The sequence below is a fragment of the Cydia amplana genome, chromosome 16, assembly GCF_948474715.1.
Source record: "Cydia amplana chromosome 16, ilCydAmpl1.1, whole genome shotgun sequence".
Classification (NCBI taxonomy): domain Eukaryota; kingdom Metazoa; phylum Arthropoda; class Insecta; order Lepidoptera; family Tortricidae; genus Cydia; species Cydia amplana.
In genome coordinates, this window is record NC_086084.1 from 13,669,183 (window position 1) to 13,695,267 (window position 26,085).

The following is a 26,085-nucleotide window of genomic DNA, read 5'->3' on the forward strand; positions in this document are numbered from 1 at the left end:
TTGTAAATAGTCACAACTGATTGCTGAAAATATTAGACATGTGGGCCTATGGACGGTTTCCAGGACACAATTTATGGTCTTGTTGGATAGATTTAGGCATACGTTTTAATTTTATTTATGCCTTTTAACCCTAAAACAAAAAAACTGAACATAATCTTAAAAGTTCGAAAGAGTTCTTCCAGTATGTACTTGTCATAACATAACCTCAATTTTTAGTAATGTTTACCATCAACGAGCATGATTGTACATTGTAGGCCCCTTAGCTTTGCTTATTCTTATTTAATGTATTGGTATTTAATGGTGACAGCAGAAATATCTCTTGAAACAGAAACGATTCAGAATGAAAACCAAATGAAAACAAATAAGGTGACGGCTGTCGTTCACGATCCACATTCCACAGATAAAACACAGATGACACGCGTTTTGGAATTATTTGAACACAGTGTTGCTAACCCGCGGTTTTTCAAATTTGCCGCCTTTTACTACTGACAAGATTTGGTTGACGGACTTTAGTCTATTTTTTAACTTTCTTCCTCTTTTTTGGCTCTTCCAATTCTTCACTATGTACCCGTTTCCGGTCCATTTTACTCATCACATGAGCTTGATGAACAACTTCGTGCGGACTCTGCAGCAAAGCTACTCCCAATTCCGGCATGTTGTTCTCACATGCAAAGCCCATAAAACGGTGCAAGTCTTCCGGGGTCACCGTTTGAACTATCTTCGTAATACACTCTGACTTGAGGTTCTCAAATAAATAGCATCTGGCAAGCATAAGTAATGCGCACAAACCATCATCAGGCAGAACGCCTAGGTATACGTAATCCTTTAAATGCTGTATCGTCTGGTCCGTGACATCTTTTTCACCGATCTCAAAATCTTTCTTGTCAATGAAATCTCCAGTTTGGAACAGAGTCTTGAAGAAGTCACTGTGAGTTAGCAAGCAGCTCCTATGGAACTGGACAGGATTTTTGCTGCCTTTTGTACTAACTTTGATATCAGTAGTGATTGTATCATTATACAGCTTGACAAATGTAATGACTTCCGCTTTACTCACAGCCATACTCACTTCTAGAAGAACATTTGAGTTACTCTTCGATTTAGGGAGTTTACCTACTTCTATCCATTCAGTCCAAGTCTCGGGACACATTAATTGCTCCGAGTAGTTAAAATCATTTACTTTCATGTTTAATTTAACAGCGAAATCTTTCACTATGTCACATTTTTTATATGACATATAGACCAATACTGCTAAGTCGCCATCCGTATACCCATAGCATGGGTCATCTCTACCTTTTGATGTATCTTGTTCGATTTTAAAACGTACTTGAACCATATCATCTATATTAAATTCTGTTGTGTATGGAGCACCTCTTCTTTTAGAGTTAATTGAAAATGTAGCTTTCAGGAATTGCCCTTGTTCTAAAAGCTTGTATGATCTGAAAGCAATATATTAATATTATAAATATATGTATAGGTACCTATTAAGACAGCTTACTTTACTATTTAGATACAAATGAAACTTATGTTTGCCTCTATCAAGAAATGCAGAGGAGTGTGTGCCAGGCAAAAAACGACTCCTTAATTTATAATTGAGTTATTTTCATTTCCGTAGGGGTTAAAAGAGGAATGAAAATCTACTCACATGTCGAGAGGATTCATCTTCGCGATGCATTCAAGTAAATGCGTTGCACAATATTTTTCTCTTATTGACCGAAGATACTAGTTTTTATCCTTATAAAGTTATGACTACGTTATAAAAGATACAAATATAAACTTAAAACATTGCAGTTAAAACTTCACTTCAACTGCAAACTTACAAACAAAACTTCAACAAGAGTCAAGTCTGCAAAAAAAACAAAGGTGCAAATAGCCGGAAGCCGGTGTCCGGAGTTGCAAGGCAAATAAACTTCAGATTTTTGTCGTTATAAGAGGTCTACAGATCGTACAACTTCTCCGCGATTTATCACTGCGATTTGACTGTTGATAAAGGCCAGTCCAGACAAGAACAAATTTTCGCCAATGTGATTAAATTGTCTGATCATGATCAAATCAAGTTTTTTATTTTAGAGCGCTCTAATATCACCTTAAATCTAAAATTGGTGAAAGTGACCAAATTGGCGACAATTTAATCAGATTAGGATATATGATAAAATGGAGGTGTACTAGTATGCGCGTTTGTTGGCATTTTTTATTTATTTAGATCGCCCAAAAGTACGTGTAGTGGACGCGAGATGAGATCGATGCCAATTTATTTTGTGATCAAATAGGTCGATTTGATCATCCCGTCTGGACTGACCTGACGTCATAGTGACTTTGACATGGGCTTTACAGATAGTTTTTATTTATCTACTTGGCAAAATCAGTTGAAAGTATAGTTAGAATGAGACAAATTTTGTCAAACAAGTTGCCAAAATCGTGCAAAAATTTGGTTTGAAAATGTCTTATCTATAGAGCCCTGTAATAATATCATAATGATGGCAACACAGTGTCAATTGTCAAAGTGATTATTTGCTGTCAATGCTGTCACTGTCAGTGCTGTCACGATACGGAACGGATCGGTATCGAGGATTTTGCCGCAATGGGAGACTCTGCTGCCGACGCAATCAAGGATCTTAACATAAACGACAAGGCAGGGCTTTAAACAAATTAATTCCAACCTAACAGCCATATTCTTAATGCTCTGAGTGATGTTAAAGTGGTTTAGTTATCGTACAGTCAGCGTGCGGGGAGGCTATGCCACATGGGTAGGATTTCGTCATCAAACTTGAAGCCCCATCATAACAATAACCCTTATTAAAACATTATTCTTTCTTACTTTAGTAGTTGAATAACTGGATATGAAGATCTAGCACACTTACGATAAGGGTCCGCAATTTTGTCGCGCTGTCAGCTTGATAGGGTAGATAGGGGAGTAAACAGCACCCTTATTTTAATAACTCTTCTGTCTTAAAACCGATATATAATCGGAATAATTGTACTAAGTTTTTGTATTACTTTAAATATTTTGTATTTTTCTATTATTATTTCTGTATATTTGTATAAAAACTTACTATCAACAACTTACTGTTAAACCTCTCTTTATCGTCAGGTGTCAAGCAAAACTCACTAATTACCACCACAAGTTCATAGCCATAGTGAACCATATTAGTACTAGAAGAAGGTTGATTTTTGTTTAAGTATGTTTTAGGTATTAGTGAGTTTTGCTTGTCACCTGACATTATGTTCTTCTATAGAATCTTTTGTTTTATTTTGGTTGAACATGAAATACTCATAAAAATTTTAAGCTGTCCTTTTACTCCCCAAGGTACCTGATCTTCTTGACAATGTAACAAGATTCCGGATACTTATGAGAAGTTATTTTTTATTGCTTAACTATATTTTTAGGTATGCGAAATGGTGCTCTTCAGTAGTTTGTATCCATGCTTATATTTCATAAATATCATTCGTTAAAAGGATATGATACTGACTACAATGACTAACTAGAATTAAATGATACTAATCATACGCACAGACTACTTCAAACTATTTTTCAGTGATTAATTACTAAAGTGTATGCATAATTTTTTAAGATACTCACTGATACTACCATTATACTCTTAAAACTTACTTTTATTTGCCCAACCCAATTTTAATAAGTTTTCTATATGTAATATATCCACCACATGAAATACCTGCTAAAAACAAGTAAATGATACATGTTCAGAGATACATACATCACATATACATAAATACATTACCCCAAATGAAGTACAGAATAGTCAGAGAATTAACCTTTTGGACGCCAATGACCGCTATATTCGCACCGCTGGTACAATGCCAAAGACATATTAATCGGTCATAGACCACAGAGCAACATAGACATATGCATAAAGATCAATTTCAGTTATGACACTTCGGTGACGTGGCGTCTGAGAGATAGCTTTTGTGTTTGACACGTCGAAAAGGTTAATTTAGTTTAATTATATTCTCATACATGTAGTCAACCAATGTCTTGTCTTCAACATTGTTAATAAAAATTTTAACCTACCCGTTTGCCAGGCTTTTTCAGAATTCAAATCTTTGCATCACGGTTAACCTTTAATTTCCCGGATCCCATCATAAACTTAAAATCTTGTTTCAGTCAAAAACTAAAGCGATGAAGGAAAAAAAGAAGAAAACCGAGGACTCTGGCGGTGTCTCTGAGCTCAACCCGTGGCCGGAGTTCATACAAAAGAGGATCACCCTGTGGGACAAATACAAAGTGCAGTATGCTGAGGAGTTGGCCAAGAAACCGGATCTCAGTATTGTCGTTACATTGCCGGATGGAAAGACGGTTGAGGCTAAAGCGTGGAGGACTACGCCCTATGATGTGGCCAAGGGAATCAGGTAATTAGTTATTATCAGTGAAAGCATATAACTGGAAACCGCCTTTGGGAACATTACCGTTCAAATTCTCGGGCCAAATTAGCACACATACACAATTACGCCTACATTTAAATAAGACGATACGTTTACAGAGCCTGTCTCTATTACACTAACGTACACAGCTAAGTGTAGATGAAATGCATATAATGTCAATAACTACCAATCAGCGACATTAATCCGCTAATAACCTTCTTACTGTACGTACTGGCCGCTGAGAGTTCGCGGTTCATATTTGATTAGAATATGACTTGGACAGGGATAGGTTTATGCCATACATTGAAGAACCAGTCAAATAATTCACGTATAATAATTTAATGTAGATTAAAAGATAACTAGTTAAAATGTTGTTATGAAATTAAATGACAGACTAACTCAACATAATTAAATATTCATTGTTGTAGGTATAAATGTATTCCGCTATAATAAGTATTTTGTATATTTTGTTATCAATCTGTATGGCAGTGCGAAGTCACGTTCAGAGCCCGTACCATGAGTCACTGACAGTGTCAAAACTGACATTTACGCTATCGAGAACGTAGTTTACTTTCTATACATTTCGTTTGCACTAATATGCGAGTACGAGCGAGATGTATAGAAAGTAAATTACGTTCTCGACGGCGTTTGTCAGTGCCAAACTGATGGTAGCCGTACCGGTATAGTCTGTCCGTTTTTCTAAGATCAAGTACGCCATAGTAAATGTATGGCGAACTTGATCTTAGAAATCGGACTATACAGCCTGCAAAATTTACATGATTACACGAATCGGGTCAAAAACATTTGACAAGGCGGAGTCACAATAAATCCCCACTTTCAGTTCCAATGGAAATATTTTATATGTGTATAGCCGGTCAAGCAAGTTTGTCAGTAGAAAAAGGCGCATAATTACAATTTTGTATGGGACCATAACCGTTCGCGCGCTTACTTTATTTTATTTATTTATTTTATTTTATTAGAAGACCAACAGCTTTAACAAACTATATAGACTTATAACTAGGATACAATCATGAAGCCAATAACAGGTCTCCCTAACAGATACAATTGAAAATATTACGGATTTGCTTAGGTACTAGGTATACACAATTGTATTACATTTTCTAAATTCGCCGCTCTTTTCTACTGACGGAAATGGCTTGAGAGAGAACCTACATATATGTGACAGTAGAGGGTGGATTAAAATGATCAACATTTTGAGATAATGTGTGTATTTGTTAAATTAATTCAGTGAAAGCGTGATAGAAAAAAATGTATCTACATATAGGAGACCGGGTATGATTATCTCACGGGTTATCTCATCAATAGAACATTAGATATCTTGCCAGGCATCCACTCAATTTCATGTCTCTCTAATTGGACAGCTTTTTTCCATAGTTCTCTGCGAATAGCATCTTGTGGGAATCTGAATGGAAAGTAATGTATAATGACAATACCAAATTTGATTATTAATTTGAAATAACTAGGTACATAGTTTTTTTATAGCTCCATCTCATGAAATAAAAAAGGAAAATACAAATCTGTAAGAAAGAATTTATTACTACATTTATAATTACAGTGGAATCCGTTTATTATCCGTTTATCCGTTTTTTTTTATTAATTTATTTATTATGACTCCGCTTATACTGACCAACCGCTTACTATGACGCAATTACTGTGCGAAGTTTGGTTTTCATATGAAATTCTTTGTGACAAAGTCGGATAAGATGACTACCTCCGACCGACCTATAAATACTATTTTTATAGAATTATGTCCGGTTATACTGACAAATACGCTGGTTTTCGTGGCCGGCCCCACATCTTTCCCTGCGAGAACGTCTGTGGCGTTTAAATTGTTTTAGTTTTTACTCTCGGTGAAAGTTGATAATTGGTATAAGGTTAATAAAACTCATCTCTCACAAAATAGTTTGAGATTAATTTGGAAAACATAAAATAAAAAGTTTATCAACTATGCATTATATGACATCCGCTTAGTATGACATGTTTGTTACTTCCCTTCAATTTCATTATAAGCGGATTCTACTGTATATAGAAAATACCTAAACCAATCATAAGTTAATAAAATAGTCTACTTCATTTGGCATAAAACCATCCCTATTATCCTCGTAATTTAAAAAGTCGTATGTTGTTATGAAAGTCGTATGCAGTTGTTACGTTTTAGCTTAGCACGGTAGTATTGAAAAAATGTCGTCATGTTTATTCCAAATTTTACTGAAGTTATCTGTTTACTACAAGTGAAAAGTGATTCCACTGTCCTTGATATGAACTAAAACAACTTCTGCACCACTTCACGACACATGAAGACATTTTTAATTACAAAAAAACGTAGTTTTTATAAACCAATTTAGCCATCGGTCACTGACTGTCATCTCGGCCGCACTGAAGTTGCCAATCGAACAGTCTGTAAGCACCGCCTACAATCGAATACTTTACGTTGGGTCATAATTGAGCGGACAGAATACTTCCATGGTTTATATACGTTCACTGGTTATTATGTTATTCTCTTGAGAAAAAGGTAAGTCTGGTGGTAAACCTCATTAATTCATTCTTAAGGAAATGAACAAAATAATATCTTGAGCTACTTAAACTAGTTAAACAAAAGTTATGTTATTAGCCGGGTACTGACTGAGCGAGCAGCCTCGCGAGGCAGCCTCGGACGATTGCCGCGCGAGGCAGCCTCGGTCAGTAGGATAGCCCGGTCCACACAGAGCAAGCATACGCGCGAGGCAGTTTCGTCGCACACAAAACAGCCAGTGTAGACGGCGCGATTGTGCGCGAGAAAATTGCCTCGCGCGTATGCACGCTCTCTGTGGACCCTACTATTTACTTTATAACTTAGTAAATCACAATATTTAAGGAAAAATAAAAGGCTTAAATAAAAAATCACAATGTATTTACCATGAATATTTGTTGACATTAATGCTTTTTAATATTTCTGTTACAAGGAGTAGTTGTTATATTTCTTTTATAGTTTTTCCCCACTGTCTTTTCTTAGGCGTATATACTTCATTAATTGAATTAAGTGCTAGTCATACTAATTTTTGAACTCTCAAGTATTTTTGTTGTAATTCCTAATGTTCCTAGCTCAAAACCAGCCATCAGTTTACTTACAAATAAATATCAAACTTGAATGAAGAATTTCTCTTGCTTGACACATGATTAATATGAAAAGCTATATATGTATATATTGTTTGCTTGTGTTAAGCACCCCTAACTAGACAATTATGTTATTTAATGCTCCCAAGCGAGTTTTGGAGTCAGTTGTAAGTATTTATAACCAAATATTGAAACATTACTATATACTTATTAGCAGATCATATGTAATTAAAAAAATATATATCTTTGTGGGAAGGCACCCTAAGAATTAATCATGCCTAGAACCACCAAACCAACCAATAATGAAACCAAACCAAACCAGAATGAACCAGTCAAAAATGAAAATCGAAACTCCATACAGCATTCTTTATATAATAAACCGAGCGTGAGCATAGGTTATGTTTCAGCTTGGGCAAAAATGCTTTTGTATGCCTGGATATTCTCCTCTACAGGGGCCCGTTTCTCAAAAGCTTGTAACTTGAAATGCAAGTGTAAGTCCCTTTCTAACAAAAGCTGTCAAAAAGTGACATTTATATGTAGGTATTACAAGATACAAGCTTCTGAGAAAGGGGCCCCAGGTCGCCATTCTCTACCGATTCTCATGAAATTCTGTGAGTAGGTTCCATGATTAAATAGTTTTTTTTGTTGATTCAGTTTTTGGAGAAATACCTAAAGTGCCTCGCGAGGAGCCACTAGTTAATTTAAGAATTTCTATAACCCTCCCTCTGCATTGTATAAAGCCCCGTCTCCATATCGCGCGGCAAACCATCGAACATTCGTTCGTCGCGAGCCCGTGAGTTTGCTCGCGAGCCAACCCGGTATCCATTGCGCGCGGCTGCCGCGCGAGCCAATGTTCGATATCTTGCCGCGCAATATGGAGACGGGGCTTAAGAAAATTTCCAGAAGTACAAACTGCGTGTCCATTTCAGCCAAGGCCTGGCGGACTCCACCATCATCGCTCGGGTGAACAATGATCTGTGGGACCTGGACAGACCGCTGGAATGGGACTGCAAGCTGGAACTCCTCCGCTGGGACAACACGGATGCGCAGGCTGTGTTCTGGCACTCTTCGGCACATATGCTGGGCGAGGCTATGGAAAGGGTAAGTGGTAATCGACCAACGCCAAACGAAAAGTAAATGAATGAATGAATGAATGTTTCTTTATTCAGGCAATAGACCCATTACATAATTTTAAGATAAAAATACAATAAATTTAAAAAATAAAAATATATAAAAATAAAAATAAAAAGGAAAGAAATATAAAAATAAAATAAAAATGTATTTGGATGGCAGATGCGAACGGAAAGTCACGTGGACTTTTCTACGGGTCTCTATTGTTTCCCAAAAAGTTTTAAGTCATAATCAGAGATCGGACAAATTTGCGACATTGCTCGCAAGAATGTGGACATGACTCCAAAATTGATTAAATAATTAATCATTTAATTAATTTCTTACCTGAGGTTTAATTTTGATTCCTAATCAATAAAAAACACAAAGATTTCTTATAATGTAAATTTATTAAAGAGATTAATCAGTATGTTTTCCAAATTTTCTGTAGGTACTCATTTTTTTATATCAATAATAGGTATATTTAAGTGCTATTTATTGACGAGGGAACAAAATTAAATCTCAAGTAAAAAATTTATTAAAATAATTAAATGATTAATTATTTAATCAATTTCGGAGTCTTGTCCACATTATTGCGAGCAATGTCGCAAATTTGTCCGATCTCTGGTCATAATGTATTGTTTGCCCGCATTTTCGTTAGTCATAATTCATTTGGGTCAGAAACGCGTCACTTTTCAGGATTGCCATAAAACAAACCTAACCTAACCTGACCTATCTATAGGATAGCCTTACGAAAATCCTGAATAGTTAACGGTTTCAGTTTTATGACTAATGATAATATGACATGACTTAAAACTTTATGGGGAACAAAGGGACCCCCTTTTCTATATACATTATTTTAAGTTTTGATTGTCGCTTTCTATTAAACGATTGTCATCCTGGACAACTAGAGATGCGGTTTTTAGGGTTCCGTACCCAAAGGGTAAAAAACGGGACCCTATTACTAAGACTTCGCTGTCCGTCCGTCCGTCTGTCACCAGGCTGTATCTCATGAACCGCGATAGCTAGACAGTTGAAATTTTCACAAATGATGTATCTCTTTTGCCGCTATAACAAAAAATACTAAAAATAAAATAAAATAAATATTTAAGGGGGGGCTGCCATACAACAAACACGATTTTATGCTCTATTTTTTGTTGATGGTGCGGAACCCTCCGTGCGCGAGTCCGACACGCACTTGGCCGGTTTTTTTATGCCCTGAACTTACTACTCCATTTGCGCCTCTTTGGAATTGGAAACTGTTTTATTGACTATTTTATTTTTATGTACAGGTATACGGCGGCTGCTTGTGTTACGGCCCGCCCATCGAAGAGGGATTTTACTACGACATGTATTATCCCGAGAAAGGAGTAAGTTATTTAGCAACTTATATTGTCTAACCAGTGGCTTAGCATGAACTAATCTCGCCGTGGGCGAAATCGCATCTGCGAGGCCCTTTTCTTTCACTGTGCCCGAAGGGCCTCGCGCGAGGCCCCTCTTCGGGCGCGAGGCCGTGGGCGACGGTCCACTTCGCCCACGCCCACGCCCACTATTTGAATATGGTGTCTAATTTAATTATACTCTAGGTACATAAATGTATTTTATTTGGTTTTTGATAAACTCATTTATTAGGCTGGCTGACTTTTCGTCGGGTAGTTGCACAAATCTCTGTTTCGACATTTTTTTGCCGCGACCACGACCAGTGAAACCTGTGTCGAAACGACAGTAAATAAAGGTAATTGAATAAATTTCGCGTTAGACCCGTCTATAAATGTGTGTTAATACAGATTAAGCAACCATATAGATTAAGTAAGCATACAGATTAAGGTGTCGCCCTAATACAACGTGACTACACGATTATCGCAACCTCTCAGACTTTTACTTTTAGATCGTGTCGTCTGGGATAGCCGAGAGTTGGTTAGTTTTATAAACTTTTTTTTTTTCCAGATATCATCCACAGACTTCCACGTGCTGGAAGGCCTGGTAAAGAAGATCGCCAAAGAAAAGCAGCCGTTTGAACGGCTGGAGCTGACCAAGGAACAACTGCTTGAGATGTTCGACTATAACCAGTTTAAAGTCCGGATCCTGAAAGAGAAGGTAAAATAGAACTTATACACCGTGTTTTTTTTATTTCCGTTAATTTCAAGGGTGCATTCCTGAGCTTAAATCAAGTAACTTTCTCAAAGACACCGATATTCTAATTAACTCCATTTCGGAGATAATCAATAATTTATTTTTTTCCTATAAGGCCTCTACAAGCGTGTACACTTGACTTAGGGCCGGTTTACATATTGATTAGTGTTTAGAATGAGTTCATACATTTGCTACTAAACTTAAGTATAATCTCGGTCAATCGATGTTCGAAATGACATTGATATGTCACAGATTTCAATTGTTTGGTTGAGTTAAATGTAATGCCCGTGTTACAACAACGCTATATGCTACATTTAATTACTTTTTAAATTTAATTTTTTTTGTAAAAAAGCAAAAAAAAAAATTTTTTTTTGAAAATTAAGTATGGCATTTAGTTATCTTAAACGTACTTAACCATACCCCGAAGTTAACGGAATTCAATAAAAACACGGTGTATAATGTAATCATTTCGTTGGTTATATACTGACAGGCAACGTAAAGCCTTACCTGACCCGCTAGCATGAGTTGCGTCCTTGCGCGCGACTCCATACATCTAGCGCGACTTCAAGTATGAGCTCGCGCGCGAGAACGTAACTCATGCTAGACCGCCTGTTGTAGGCAGGACCAGTTCTACAGCTCAGTTTATCCTCCTAAGACAAGAAAGAAATTCCAAATTTGCCAGTGAAATTTGAACCTAATGGTGTAGGAAATAGAGTTGATTTCTCTTTGTTTGGAAATATTACTGAACAAATGTAATGCAACTCTTCCATTTGGATGATTTTTTCATCAAACATAATAAGTACTATATATAGGACCTTGAGCCTTAAATAGGAGGTTAAAATATTTCGGAATGTATTTTTTAGGGTTCCGTACCCAAAGCGTAAAAACGGGACCCTATTACTAAGACTCCGCTGTCCGTCCGTCCGTCCGTCCGTCCGTCCGTCCGTCCGTCTGTCACCAGGCTGTATCTCACGAACCGTGATAGCTAGACAGTTGAAATTTTCACAGATGATGTATTTCTGTTGCCGCTATAACAACAAATACTAAAAACAGAATAAAATAAAGATTTAAGTGGGGCTCCCATACAACAAACGTGATTTTTGACCGAAGTTAAGCAACGTCGGGCGGGGTCAGTACTTGGATGGGTGACCGTTTTTTTTGCTTCTTTTGCTCTATTTTTTGTTGATGGTGCGGAACCCTCCGTGCGCGAGTCCGACTCGCACTTGGCCGGTTTTTTTAATCAGCACTAGCGCCGCTAGCGGTTCCCGCGAAATAATATGTGGCAAAATTTAATAAACGTGTAATCAGAGAATATAAATATAAAATAAGTTTCTTTCTCACCAGGTGAACACCCCTACCACGACTGTGTACCGCTGCGGGCCGCTCGTCGACCTGTGCCGCGGACCGCACGTCAGGCACACGGGCAAGGTCAAGGCCGTCAAGGTCACTAAGGTATGTACTGAACAACTTTTAGATAGATAGAATGAGGAGTGTCTTTTCAAAAGGGTTTATTTTTTCTGGGAATCTATTTCTAAATTGGACCTTAAGTTTTCTTGAGCAAGGTTCTCTCTAGAAGTACCGCTAAGAAAAAAATAAACCCTTTTGAAAAGACACTCCTCGAATAGAATACTCTTTATTGGCACTGCTCAGTAAAAATATACAAAAGAAAAGAATAATTGATTAATGTTGAAGCAGACAACAGGCGGAATTTTATTATTGGTCTATTTTTGTTTTTATTATTGTCTTTTAAAAATTTGTTCATAAACCATGCATGAAAAAACCGGCCAAGTGCGAGTCGGACTCGCGCACGGAGGGTTCCGCACCATCAACAAAAAATAGAGCAAAACAAGCAAATAAACGGTCACCCATCCAAGTACTGACCCCGCCCGACGTTGCTTAACTTCGGTCAAAAATCACGTTTGTTGTATGGGAGCCCCACTTAAATCTTTATTTTATTCTGTTTTTAGTATTTGTTGTTATAGCGGCAACAGAAATACATCATCTGTGAAAATTTCAACTGTCTAGCTATCACGGTTCGTGAGATACAGCCTGGTGACAGACGGACGGACGGACAGCGGAGTCTTAGTAATAGGGTCCCGTTTTTACCCTTTGGGTACGGAACCCTAAAAAATAATGGGACTAGCATAGCATTTCCAAAAAATATGCTGTTAGTAGAAAGTCGACAAACAGCCATTCTTTCCGCGATTTCGGGTATAGTCCCACGGTAAAAGTTGTTAGAAAAAGACAATTTAATTTTTAACAAGTAGAAACATCTGCGAACGATGCTATCAAGCCTAGAATAAATTTAAAAGTGGAAAAATTACTGTCTTGCGTGAGACTTGGTGGCTCAGATGGCAGAGCGCTGGAGTATCGATCCAGAGGCCGCGAGTTCAAGTCTCACCCAAGACAGTAATTTTTCCACTTTTAAAAATTTAAAATGTAACTAAAATTCTGACTAATATGGTAATTTCGCTAAAATTCAGAAAAAAAATCAGGGTTCTTTCTAATTTTCAGAACTCGGCAACGTATTGGGAAGGCAAAGCTGACGCGGAAAGCCTTCAGCGTATCTACGGCGTGTCGTTCCCTGAACCGAAACAACTTAAAGAGTGGGAAACCATTCAGGAAGAGGCCGCAAAAAGGGACCACAGGAAAATAGGCAGGGTAAGTTGTTATAGATAGCAGGGGCTCGTTTCTCAAAAGCTTGTAACTTGTAATACAAGGGTCAATCAACTATTTGTTGTTATTCTGTCCTATCAGCGAGGAGACAATAGTAGCATAGATTGTTAGAAGAACTGCTGTACCATGTTCTACTAACATGCTCAGTAGATGTCCCATTATGGAAAGGTCTTATAACTACCATAAAATGCAAGTTTGGTTCACTTAAATACGAAAAACCTAGAATTTTAAGAGTGACCCAGGAGACCGTAACCATAGCAACGTGTGACAAGAAAAAGTTGATTAACCCATAAGCGGATGTCACTTTTTGACCATAGGAAAATAGGCAGGGTAAGTTGTTGTAGATAGTAGGGGCCCGTTTCTCAAAAGCTTGTAACTTGTAATACAAGGGTCAATCAACTATTTGTTGTTGTTATTCTGTCCCATCAGCGAGGAGACAATAGTAGCATAGATTGTTAGAAGAACTGCTGTACCATGTTCTACTAACTAGAGATGCAACGGATAGTTGTTTGGCCGGATACCGGATATCCGGCCTGGACACTGGCCGAATATCCGGTATCCGGCCGCCGGATATTCGGCCGGCGGAACTATACCTATATTTTGAGTTTTGCAGGTGCGCGTCGTGCAGGTTTCTACCTGTTTCGTAGTGAACGTTCGCGCTGACACATTTCTAGGATCGTAACGAGTTTTATCATGTCATTACGTAGTAAGATCGTTTATACTTTATTTATAGTTACAAGTGCGCGCGCGTATTTTTATGTAGGAAACAAATAAGTGTATTGTGTGACATTGGTTACGTATTCATTTCTATCTACAGTGTCGTTAGCATTATGACCGTGACTGTTTTTTAGATTCCATTTTTTACCCCAAAATGTGTTAATTTTAGTATCCGGTATCCGGCCGGATAGTAGGCCACTATCCAGTATCCGGCCGGATACTAAAATAACGGCCGGATAGGCCGGATACCGGATAGTAACCGGATATCCGGTGCATCTCTACTACTAACGTGCTCAGTAGATGTCCCATTATGGAAAGGTCTTATAACTACCATAAAATGCAAGTTTGGTTCATTTAAATACGAAAAACCTAGAATTTTAAGAGTGACCCAGGAGACCGTAACCATAGCAACATGTGACAAGAAAAAGTTGATTAACCCATAAGGGGATGTCACTTTTTGACGGCTTTTGTTAGAAAGGGTTAAGGGACTTCCACTTGTATTACAATTTACAAGCTTTTGAGAAACGGGTCCCAGATCAAATCTCGGTACGGGTCAAATCTTGTAAGCTAAATTACCACTTACTCCCAATGAAGCTAAAAATTTGTATACATATGTGACAATGCAATATTATGATACCATCGAGCTGATCTGATGATGGAGACAGGAGGTGGCCATACGAACTCTGTGATGAAACAACGCAACCTAATTGTGTTAGGGGTTCTTAGAATTGTCTCGATGAGTATTAGTTGTCTGTCGTAAGAAAAGTACAGTCAGCGATAAAAGCTTGTACCAGAAATGAAATTTTTGCCAATTTTTTTTATTTTCAGGAGCAAGAGTTGTATTTCTTCCACGAGCTATCACCAGGTTCCTGCTTCTTCCAACCTCGCGGCGCACACATATACAACACGCTTGTCAACTTTATACGCGAACAGTACAGGTATGTCTGTGTGTTGTCGCCTTTTACCAAAAATATGTAACTTAGTGCCAGTTGCACCATCCGCACTTGACAGAGTGATCAACGTTACCCGGCGCGCCGCGGCCGTTTACTATGAAAATTTCCATACAATAAAATTTAGCGAACTTTTTAACGAAGACAAACAGTTTGGTTTAATCAACCCTGTATAGAGTTTGTCCAAAAATATTAGGTGTTCGCAACGCACGTAATATTGACTCACGTAGTTAATGTTCTCGCTATAAAAATACTATTATTATATCGCATATTTTTGATATTCCATCGATTATCATCTTCCTCGCGTTATCCCGGCATTTTGCCACGGCTCATGGGAGCCTGGGGTCCGCTTGGCAACTAATCCCAAGAATTGGCGTAGGCACTATTTACGAAAGCGACTGCTATCAGACCTTCCAACCCAGAGGGTAAACTAGGCCTTATTGGGATTAGTCCGGTTTCCTCACGATGTTTTCATTCACCGAAAAGCAACTAGTAAATATATCAAATGATATTTCGTACATAAGTTCCGAAAAACTCATTGATACAGTCGCTATCAGATATATCGGAGCGGCCAAGATGTTCACTATATCTAAACACGCACTCTAACGCCTTGACAATAGAGGCGAGTTCAGATATTTGTGAGCGCCTTGACCGCTCCGATATATCCGATGGCGACTGTACTAGCCGGGGTTTGAACCCGCGACCTCTGGATTGAAAGTCGCAAGCTCCTAGAGTCGGACCAAGAAAAGTCTGCAGCGGATTTGATAGCCCATGCAATGCAAGTGTTGTTTATACGTCATAATTTCATAGAAGTTTGACGTTTAAAATAACACTTGCACTGCGTGGGCTATCAAATCCGCTGCAGACTTTTCTTGGTCTGACTCTACCACTAGGCCACCAGCGCATTTTTGATACTCGATACTAGCTTCTACATGACGTTTGTTACCAGGCTAACATGCTAATTTAATTGTAAGAATTTATTAATATATACCATAGAGTAACCATAGTTTTTAAGTTTTATAACATTTGTACGCCAATAGGCAAAACACAGAGCTCTGTAATCACCTATTTTTACTTAAGACCTGTATCACCTAATAAAATTTACTTTACTTTACTTTACAGGATCCGAGGATTCCAAGAGGTAGTGACGCCGAATATCTACAACGCTAAGTTGTGGCAGACATCTGGCCACTGGGCGCACTACGCCGAGAACATGTTCTCGTTCGATGTGGAAAAGGAGACCTTCGCTCTGAAGCCCATGAACTGTCCCGGCCATTGGTGAGTGTATGGACCAGGATCCGAGTCTCCAAGAGGTGGTGACACCAAACATATACAACGTTAAGTTGTGGCAGACATCTGGCCACTGGGCGCACTACGCCGAGAACATGTTCTCGTTTGACGTCGAAAAGGAGACCTTCGCTCTGAAGCCCATGAACTGTCCCGGCCATTGGTGAGTGTATTGACCAGGATCCGAGTCTCCAAGAGGTGGTGACACCAAACATATACAACGCTAAGTTGTGGCAGACATCTGGCCACTGGGCGCACTACGCCGAGAACATGTTCTCGTTCGACGTCGAAAAAGAGACCTTCGCTCTGAAGCCCATGAACTGTCCCGGCCATTGGTGAGTGTGTATTGACCAGGAATATTCCCTATTAGATTGAAACCGAGTGTACATTGTAATGCACATTGGGCCTTAAGAGGTAAAGACACCTGAACAGTCTGTCTGGTCTTGCTGGCTGTCCGTCGTGAACTGATCTTATTTTGTCGTGTCGTTGTCATGTCTAATTTTGAATTTAAATGTCCGTAGTTCCAAATATGTATGTCAGTCAGCCAGTCAGTCAGTTGGTATATCCTCGTAAGGGCCACCATACAAAGTTTCCCTATTTTTAATTTGAATCTTGTTGCATAAATTAGGGTGACTTTGATTTGCCTTAGAAAACAATGAAACAAAAGACCACCTTATTCAGTACTTGAAAGGTTCAAATTAGATTGAAACAGGCTGTACATTGTAATGCACATTGGGCCTTACGAGGCTATGTCAGGTCGCCACGGAGGCTGCAAGCCACGACAAAACCAGCGACAGTACTTGTCCGATTTTTTAAACATCAGTATATTTGCAGCCTCATGTTCGACAACCGCACCCGCTCGTGGCGCGAGCTGCCGCTCCGGATGGCCGACTTCGGTGTTCTGCACCGCAACGAGCTCAGTGGCGCCCTCACCGGCCTAACGAGGGTTCGAAGGTTCCAGCAGGACGACGCGCACATATTCTGCGCACAACAACACATTGAGAAGGAGATGGTAAATATACCCTTTGTCACAGACTCACACTGGAAAAAGTAACAGTGGACCGACGCATTTAAGAGCCAACAGGAGTGGTCATTTCTCCATACAAACGTACTCGACTGTTTCCTCCGTGGGTTTTGAAGCTAGAGCAATGATTTTTTCAACACATATTAATATTGTCAATATCTGTGTCGGACCGTTTTGCTTTTTTTGATATTTTTGTTTTTTAAGGCGCTAGAGCCCTTCAAAAATGGCCTAATTGACTATGCCGCAATGAGAGGCGTGCTATTCAAAACTGACATCAATTAGTCAAAAAAGCAAAACGGTCCGACACAGATAATGTCATAATCATTTAGATTTCCAAATTTGGTTATGATTGGTTAAGTTTTGGAGGAGGAAACAGTCGAGTACGAAACCTCGATTTTTGATATTTTTACGCAGGATTTTTCGCCTTGTCCTTATCGCACTAGTTTTAGGAGCCGCTTCCGTTAGCGAGACGGGTATATTTACCTAAAATATTTAAATCTTAGCTCCTGTTGGCTCTTAATGTAGTCACAGACGCCCAGTAGGGTTGTCACAGACTTAGACACAACTGCACATTTCAAATAAACCAAGGTTAGCCCTGTAAGTAGTACCGAGCTACTATATAACAATGGCGATGTATGCAGCTCGGGTGCGCGCGCCCAACCCCTCGCATCCCGCACGATTGCCCTGCCTTGACGGCTTCGTCGAATGAATGTATTGTTTTATAGACATTTGTGTTTCGCGCATGTAGTCGAGAATGATAGAGGTAGCACTACTGCTCGCGTTGTAGTCGCTTAGCTGAGAGTGACGGAGATGGCACTACTAGTGACGATAAAAGCACTCGCTCGTGGCGCGAGCTGCCGCTCCGAATGGCGGATTTCGGTGTTCTGCACCGCAACGAACTCAGTGGCGCCCTCACCGGCCTAACGAGGGTTCGAAGGTTCCAGCAGGACGACGCGCACATATTCTGCGCCCAGCAACACATCGAGAAGGAAATGGTAATTCTATACAATATACACTTCACATAAATATACTGACAACGCTTTCGAACTCGCTAAAGGCGTTTCATCAGTGTCATTTGACCGCGTGAACACGCCCTGCGGGTCTTCGACCATTGGGCTCGCATATCGCAAACATCAGTGGTGACTCCGTGCTTTTGGCCTTGTGGTGCCACACTGGCTGTTATATAACTTTAATACATTACGATACAAGTGCCAAAAGTAGGAAATTCGCAACTAGTGGCGATAAATTAAAACACGACCGAAGGGAGTGTAAAACGTACAATACACGTGCGAAAAGGTAATTCGCAACCTTTTCGCACGTGTATTGGACCCCTGGTCTATGCTATTGCACTATATTTATTCCCAGGTAAGCTGCCTAGAGTTCCTGGAGGCGGTGTACTCGACGTTCGGGTTCACGTTCCAGCTGAAGCTGTCCACGCGCCCGGAGAAGTACCTAGGGGACCTAGCCTCCTGGAACGAGGCCGAAAAGGTACAAGCATCGTTGGCAAGCGGCCGAGGTGCTCAAAAATATCTGGACAAGTACCTACTCTAGCGCCTTGGAGGCCGCTCCGATGTATCTGATGGGTCCTCTCCAATGATTGGTATTGGAGGGGACCCGTCATTGGTTGGAAAACAAAAATACAGTAGTGAGTGCTGGGTTCAAATCCCGGTAAGGGAATTTATTCGTGTGATGAGCACAGATATTTGATCCTGAGTTATGGATGTTTACTAGAGATGCCCCGAATACCGAAAATGCGGCCCCTCCCTCGGCCGAAGTGCCGAATATTCGGCATAACATATGTGCATTTTGAGTCACATTTATGATGAAAACTGTTCGTCAATAAAGCACAACGTTTGCTAAGATTTATTTATGGTTGCTCTTAACTAATTAATGTAATCAGAGTCAATAAAATCAAACCTATGACAAAAACAAAATAAAATAACTTTCCAAGAAAACATTTTAAACATTAAATATAGTGGTTTGCGGTTATTTTTATTGTGTAATTTATCTTTTTAGTTAGGTGTAAGAGATATTCAGTATTCGGCCGAATGCCGAATATTCGGCAAAGTGGCCGAATAGGTCGAATACCGAATATAATAGTAATCACTATTTATTATCAGGCGTTAGAAGACTCCTTGAACAAATTCGGCAAGCCGTGGCAACTGAACCCGGGTGACGGGGCGTTCTACGGCCCCAAGATCGACATCACTATACAAGATGCCTTGAGGAGATCCCACCAATGTGCGACCATACAGCTGGACTTCCAACTACCTGAGAGATTCAACCTGAGCTACATCAGGTAAGACTCTACATATGGCTCTACGGCACTAAGATTGCCATCACTGTACAGGACGCCTTGAGGTGATCCCACCAATGTGCGACCATACAGCTGGACTTCCAACTACCTGAGAGATTCAACCTGAGCTACATCAGGTAAGACTCTACATATGGCTCTACGGCCCTAAGATCGACATCACTATACAGGATGCCCTGAGGAGATCCCACCAATGTGCGACCATACAGCTGGACTTCCACCTGAGAGATTCAACCTCAGCTACATCAGGTAAGACTCTACATATGGCTCTACGGCCCTAAGATCGACATCACTATACAGGATGCCCTGAGGAGATCCCACCAATGTGCGACCATACAGATGGACTTCCAACTACCTGAGAGATTCAATCTGAGCTACATCAGGTAAGACTACATATGGCTCTACAGCCCTAAGTTTGCCATCACTGTACAGGATGCCTTGAGGAGATCCCACCAATGTGCGACCATACAGCTCGACTTCCAACTACCTGAGAGATTCAACTTGAGCTACATCAGGTAAGACTACGGCACTAAGATCGACATCACTATACAGGATGCCTTGAGGAGATCCCACCAATGTGCGACCATACAGCTCGACTTCCAACTACCTGAGAGATTCAATCTGAGCTACATCAGGTAAGTTTAGTTAATACGGCTCTAAGACTCTACATATGGCTCTACGGCCCCAAGATCGACGTCACTGATAGTCACTATACAGGACGCCTTGATTAGATCCAACTCATCCAACCGATTAACTCTTGGCTAGGGAGCATCACTTACCTGTGGCCAATGAATGCTACTAGAGTTAGACCAAGAAAAGTCTGCAGAGATTTTGACAGCACACGCAGTGCAAGTGTTATTTTAAACGTCAAACTTCTATGAAATGTTGACGTATAAATAACAATGGCACTGCGTGTGCTGCGTGTGGAAGCGCTGGTGGCCTAGCGGCAAGAGCGTGCGACTTGCAATCCGGAGGTCGCGGGTTCGAACCCCGGCTCGTACCAATGAGTTTTCCGGAACTTATGTACGAAATATTTCGGTGAAGGAAAACATCATGAGGAAACTGGACTAATCCCAATAAGGGCCTAGTTTACCCTCTGTGCGTTGGAAGGTCAGATGGCAGTCGCTTTCATAAAAACTAGTGCCCACGCCAATTTCTGGGATTAGTTGCCAAGCGGACCCCAGAATCCCATGAGCCGTGGCAAAATGCCGGGACAACGCGAGGAAGATGATGACTGCGTGTGCTGTCAAAATCTCTGCAGACTTTTCTTGGTCTAACTCTAACCCTTTTGGTGCAAATAAAAATATCATTATTACTGTATATCAACTATATTACTCCTTATTATTTTCAACAGTGAGAGTGGCGAAAAGAAACGGCCGGTGATCATCCACCGCGCGATCCTCGGCTCCGTTGAGCGGATGGTCGCCATCTTGAGCGAGTCTTACGCCGGCAAGTGGCCGTTCTGGCTCAGTCCGCGGCAAGTCTGCATCGTGCCCGTCGGTCCCGCGTTCGATGACTACGCCATCAAGGTACAAATATAAATCGTTTATTTGGTGTGAAGTAAGAAAAACCCACATATCTTTCTATTACATAACAAGAATGGGCGCCACTCAGCATATACCTACCGGTATACCGATGACTAAAATCCTTGGTCATGGCGCTAGTTTTCATCTATGATATGGGTGATAATAAGCCGTGATATGATACGAGTATGCCTCTCCCGTCGAATGATGGTCCCTATGACAGTTCATTCTTATATGGAGTAGCTGTCATGTAAAATGTTTATAGGTTAGACATTATATATAAATGTAATACCTAATTAAGATAAAAACTCTTTTTATCGATTATTTTTTCAATTAAGTTTTACCAAAAGCCTCTTGGAAGGAACTGTCATGTAACCATCATTTAACGCGAGAGGTATAGAGTTGAGTGAATGATCGCGATCCTGAGCGAGTCGTACGCTGGCAAGTGGCCGTTCTGGCTCAGTCCGCGGCAAGTCAGAAGGCCTACCGCGAACCACGTCCGACGTGTTGCCTCTCTGTCGCACTTGTAAATTCGTACGTAAGTGTGACAGGGAAGCAACACGTCGAGCGTGGTTCGCGGTAGGCCCTCTGCATCGTGCCCGTCGGTCCCGCGTTCGATGACTACGCCATCAAGGTAGTCGCTAGTCACCAACACGAAGTCAATAAAAGCAGTAACGCGTCGCAGTAACATTAACATACAATAAGTTTTTTTTGGAGCGAGACTCTAAAGGGCTCAAATCATATAATTTGATTAGTTTTTAATCGATTTTGATATTCATTTTGAAGATTAATTTTTAATAAGTTTTATGAATATAAAACAACAAGTGCTGCAATGATGTATTAATCATGTTTATCAGATGCTCTTTGGTAAAAAAAAAACCGGACTTATCCCGATGAGGCCTAGGCAACTAACTTCACTTTACCTTAACATCACTTTGGTCTCGCCGGAAGAGCAGCGCTGCCTTTCGGGTTAACATTATGCTGAGGATATATACTTTTTGTATGAAATGTAGTTTTAGTTTGCCATGAATAAATGAAATTATTCTTATTCTATTCACTTTCGTAAAAAAATCTAGCAAAATTCTTGAAAATAAATAAAAAGGGGAAAAGCGGGCTGCTTTAAAGTCTATTTTTTTATTCGATAGACTGAAATGACATTTCATAGTATGAACATCATCTGTCATTTCATACTATGAAATGTCATTTTAGTCTACCGAATAAAAAAATAGACTAGGTTGCAACTAAAATAGATTGAGAGGAGTTAATCCTATGAACAAATTTCATATGTTTTGTGTTTTTAAATGAATTATTGTGGTTCAGGTGAACGAGCAGCTATACGCCGCCGGGTTCATGTCGGAGGCCGACACGGACGCGGGCGACACGCTCAACAAGAAAGTGCGGAACGCTCAGCTCGCGCAATTCAACTACATCCTAGGTAAGACAGGACAGGATATACTAGGTCTTATGACTTTGCAATAAGGTTTATTGTCAGTAGTATACGCCGCCGGGTTCATGTCGGAGGCCAACACGGACGCGGGCGACACGCTCAACAAGAAAGTGCGGAACGCTCAGCTCGCGCAATTCAACTACATCCTAGGTAAGACAGGACAGGATATACTAGGTCTTATGACTTTGCAATAAGGTTTATTGTCAGTAGTATACGACGCCGGGTTCATGTCGGAGGCCGACACGGACGCGGGCGACACGCTGAACAAGAAAGTGCGGAACGCTCAGCTCGCGCAATTCAACTACATCCTAGGTAAGACAGGACAGGATATACTGGACCTTAAGGCTTTGCAATACGGTTTATTGTCAGTAGTATACGCCGCCGGGTTCATGTCGGAGGCCGACACGGACGCGGGCGACACGCTCAACAAGAAAGTGCGGAACGCTCAGCTCGCGCAATTCAACTACATCCTAGGTAAGACAGGACAGGATATACTAGGTCTTATGACTTTGCAATAAGGTTTATTGTCAGTAGTATACGCCGCCGGGTTCATGTCGGAGGCCGACACGGACGCGGGCGACACGCTCAACAAGAAAGTGCGGAACGCTCAGCTCGCGCAATTCAACTACATCCTAGGTAAGACAGGACAGGATATACTAGGTCTTATGACTTTGCAATAAGGTTTATTGTCAGTAGTATACGCCGCCGGGTTCATGTCGGAGGCCGACACGGACGCGGGCGACACGCTCAACAAGAAAGTGCGGAACGCTCAGCTCGCGCAATTCAACTACATCCTAGGTAAGACAGGACAGGATATACTAGGTCTTATGACTTTGCAATAAGGTTTATTGTCAGTAGTATACGCAGCCGAATTTTAAGGGTGTCTTTATTATTGTTTTATGAGATTTGGCTTACAACAATCCCAAAGATCCCGAGCTAGTAACAATGGCGATATATGCGCACCCGAGCTGCATATATCGCCATTGTTACTAGCTCGGTACTACTTACAGGGCTAGCCTGTCTTATAGTACCTAAGTCAAGTGTACGTCTTGGGCAATTGTGTAAAAGTCTGTTACAACTTTGTTCTTGTGCGGTGTCGGCATTTACGCAAACATCAAAGGCGTCGGTACACTCTTACTTTTTACACTGTACTATAGGCTACATGACTAATTTTCATTTATGGTATCAATCGATCGGGTTTGTTTTTAGGATCAAATGTCTATATGGGACCCATTGCATTAAAGTAACACAAAAGTCAGAAATTGTAGTCAAAGGCCGACAGTCGCACTTCACTCGCGAAATGCCCTATACAAAATGACAACGGAACGTGACGTCAAGGTCTCTGGGAGCCCATCTTGTAGTATGACCAAAACAAGAAAATTGCGTTTTTGTCGGTGAAATATTGCGTTTATGTATATAGTTGCTATACAATATTTTTTTGGATGAAATGTAAAGAATCGAATGGTACCCTTACTTTTATCGTTTTCGGAAGTTAAAAAAAACTTAAATTTTGAAACTTTCAGGTCATGTATTTTGTAATTTTTCAATATTTTATTTTAATATCCACATTATTGTGATAAATTGCTCGTTTGCTATCTATTTTACTAGATTTTGTTATAAAATTCAACATGTGTCATCATCCCTATTGCTTACTTTCCACACCCGTCTAACATTTTTTTTTATTTCAGTTGTAGGCGAACGCGAAAAATCCTCGGGCACCGTGAACGTGCGCACTCGAGATAACAAGGTCCACGGCGAGATGTCCATCGAGGCACTCATAGAACACTTCAACACCCTCGTCAAGGACAAGACGTTGGCTGAAGACAGCCAGCTACTCAAGTAATATGTGACTTTTAACCTAAAGCCCCGTCTCCATATCGCGCGGCAAACCATCGAACACTGGCTCGCGCGTAGGGCATGCTCCCGGGAATTCCCGGTTCTCAAATTCCCGGGAATTTTATAGTGCTGAAAGACCCGGTACCGGTACTTCCCGGTTCTCATCAGTTTGCGTATTTATTCCCATTTCAATAGTAGTTATCTTTTAGTAGTTTAGTTTTAGGACATTATATTCTAATATTCTTCTAGTAAGTTGGTTTTATATGAAAATATTCCGTTTTCAGGTTGAATGTTTACCTTTTGACCCTTCTATTATATCTTCTTCTATCGTATCTGTGCCGTCATAGTGCTGAGTGCATCAACTACGGCCGTGTGGCTCGTACACCTTAAAGCCCAGGCGGAGGCAAAGTGTGCCGGTTAATTTCGTAAAATAGGTTGGAACCCTAATAAAGTGTTTTTTTTTATAAAATAAGTCATTTATGAATATTTATGCAATTATTTATATGAAAATAAGTCATTAACGCTAACACAAACAATTTCTTAAAAATAATCATAAGAAGCCTAGAGAACCGGGAAGAACCGGGAATCCCGGTTCCGGCTATACCCAGAACCGGGAAATGAAATTCTTGGTACCGGTAACGGTACTGCATGCCCTACTCGCGCGGCAACCGCACGCAATGGATACCGGGCTGCCGCGCGAGCCAACTCGATGCGCCCGGTATCCATTGCGCGCGGCTGCCGCGCGAGCCAGTGTTCGATGGTTTGCCGCGCGATATGGAGACGGGGCTTAAGAGCCACCCCATACTAGCGTGTTTTGAGCGTCGGAAAACGCGCTCCGGCTCGGCCCGACCCCAGCGGTCGATGGGAATCATACAAAAAACTGTTTTGTTATTGCGAAGTAATTTTTCTTGGATTTTGGATACCACTTGGGGCCCACTGATTACCAGTCCGCCGGACGATATCGGCCTGTCAGTTGTTCGAAGCTGTCAACTTTTGTTCGGCAGACTGTTAATCAGTGGGCCCCTTTAGAATCACACGTTTAATTTATAGATTATAAAAAAAGTAAAATGTCCTACTTTTAAGAAAACTCTAATTTTAACTTTAACCTTTTGAATCGCCAAACGGCGCATCCATTTGCCGTGCCACTGACGCCACGGGGGTAAAATTTAGTTTTGTGAATAAATAATGCCAACCTAAAAGTGGGGTGTTTTTCAGTAGATTTTCATCAAAAAACGATCGACGGCAAATGCCGTCTTTGACGTCGTTGTCACGGTTTTGCGTTGACGTCAATTGCCGTCTGTGGCGTTCAAAAGGTTATTTTCATTCACCATGAAATAATTCAATGCACATTTTCATGTCTGATGTTAAGGCATTCACGGCGCTCTAGTTATCAATTTGTTTGTGATTCGGTTAGAATAAGTTTCTTTTTTCTTGCATTTTAATGTAGTAATTTATTTAGCGTAATTTTGTCTAAAGACTTTGTTTTTAAAAAGGCCGATAAGTTAATTTCTTGCATTTAATTTATTATATATCGTCTAAAATTGAGCAACATGATGGTTTAATAAATGAAGGGTACACGG

General features: G+C 40.3%; 2 protein-coding genes across 2 annotated transcripts; one reads left to right on the forward strand and one right to left on the reverse strand.

Moving 5' to 3' along the window:
- Positions 1-514: 514 nt before the first annotated feature.
- LOC134655306 (uncharacterized) lies at positions 515-1,716 on the reverse strand. Its single transcript, XM_063510756.1, has 2 exons — positions 1,643-1,716; positions 515-1,436 (listed from the first exon to the last, which is right to left on the reverse strand). The coding sequence occupies exons 1-2, from the start codon at positions 1,657-1,659 to the stop codon at positions 515-517; spliced, it is 939 nt and encodes a 312-aa protein (XP_063366826.1). The 5' UTR covers positions 1,660-1,716.
- An 810-nt stretch (positions 1,717-2,526) lies between these two features.
- On the forward strand, positions 2,527-24,524 carry LOC134655035 (threonine--tRNA ligase 1, cytoplasmic). The gene is made up of 15 exons (XM_063510493.1): positions 2,527-2,629; positions 4,121-4,365; positions 8,421-8,592; positions 9,891-9,968; positions 10,546-10,695; positions 12,076-12,183; positions 13,246-13,392; positions 14,953-15,062; positions 16,197-16,352; positions 17,196-17,373; positions 18,751-18,873; positions 19,506-19,684; positions 21,054-21,228; positions 22,543-22,657; positions 24,358-24,524. Exons 1-15 carry the CDS (start codon positions 2,579-2,581, stop codon positions 24,510-24,512), a joined length of 2,142 nt encoding a protein of 713 aa, XP_063366563.1. The 5' UTR covers positions 2,527-2,578; the 3' UTR covers positions 24,513-24,524.
- The last annotated feature ends 1,561 nt before the right edge of the window (positions 24,525-26,085 follow it).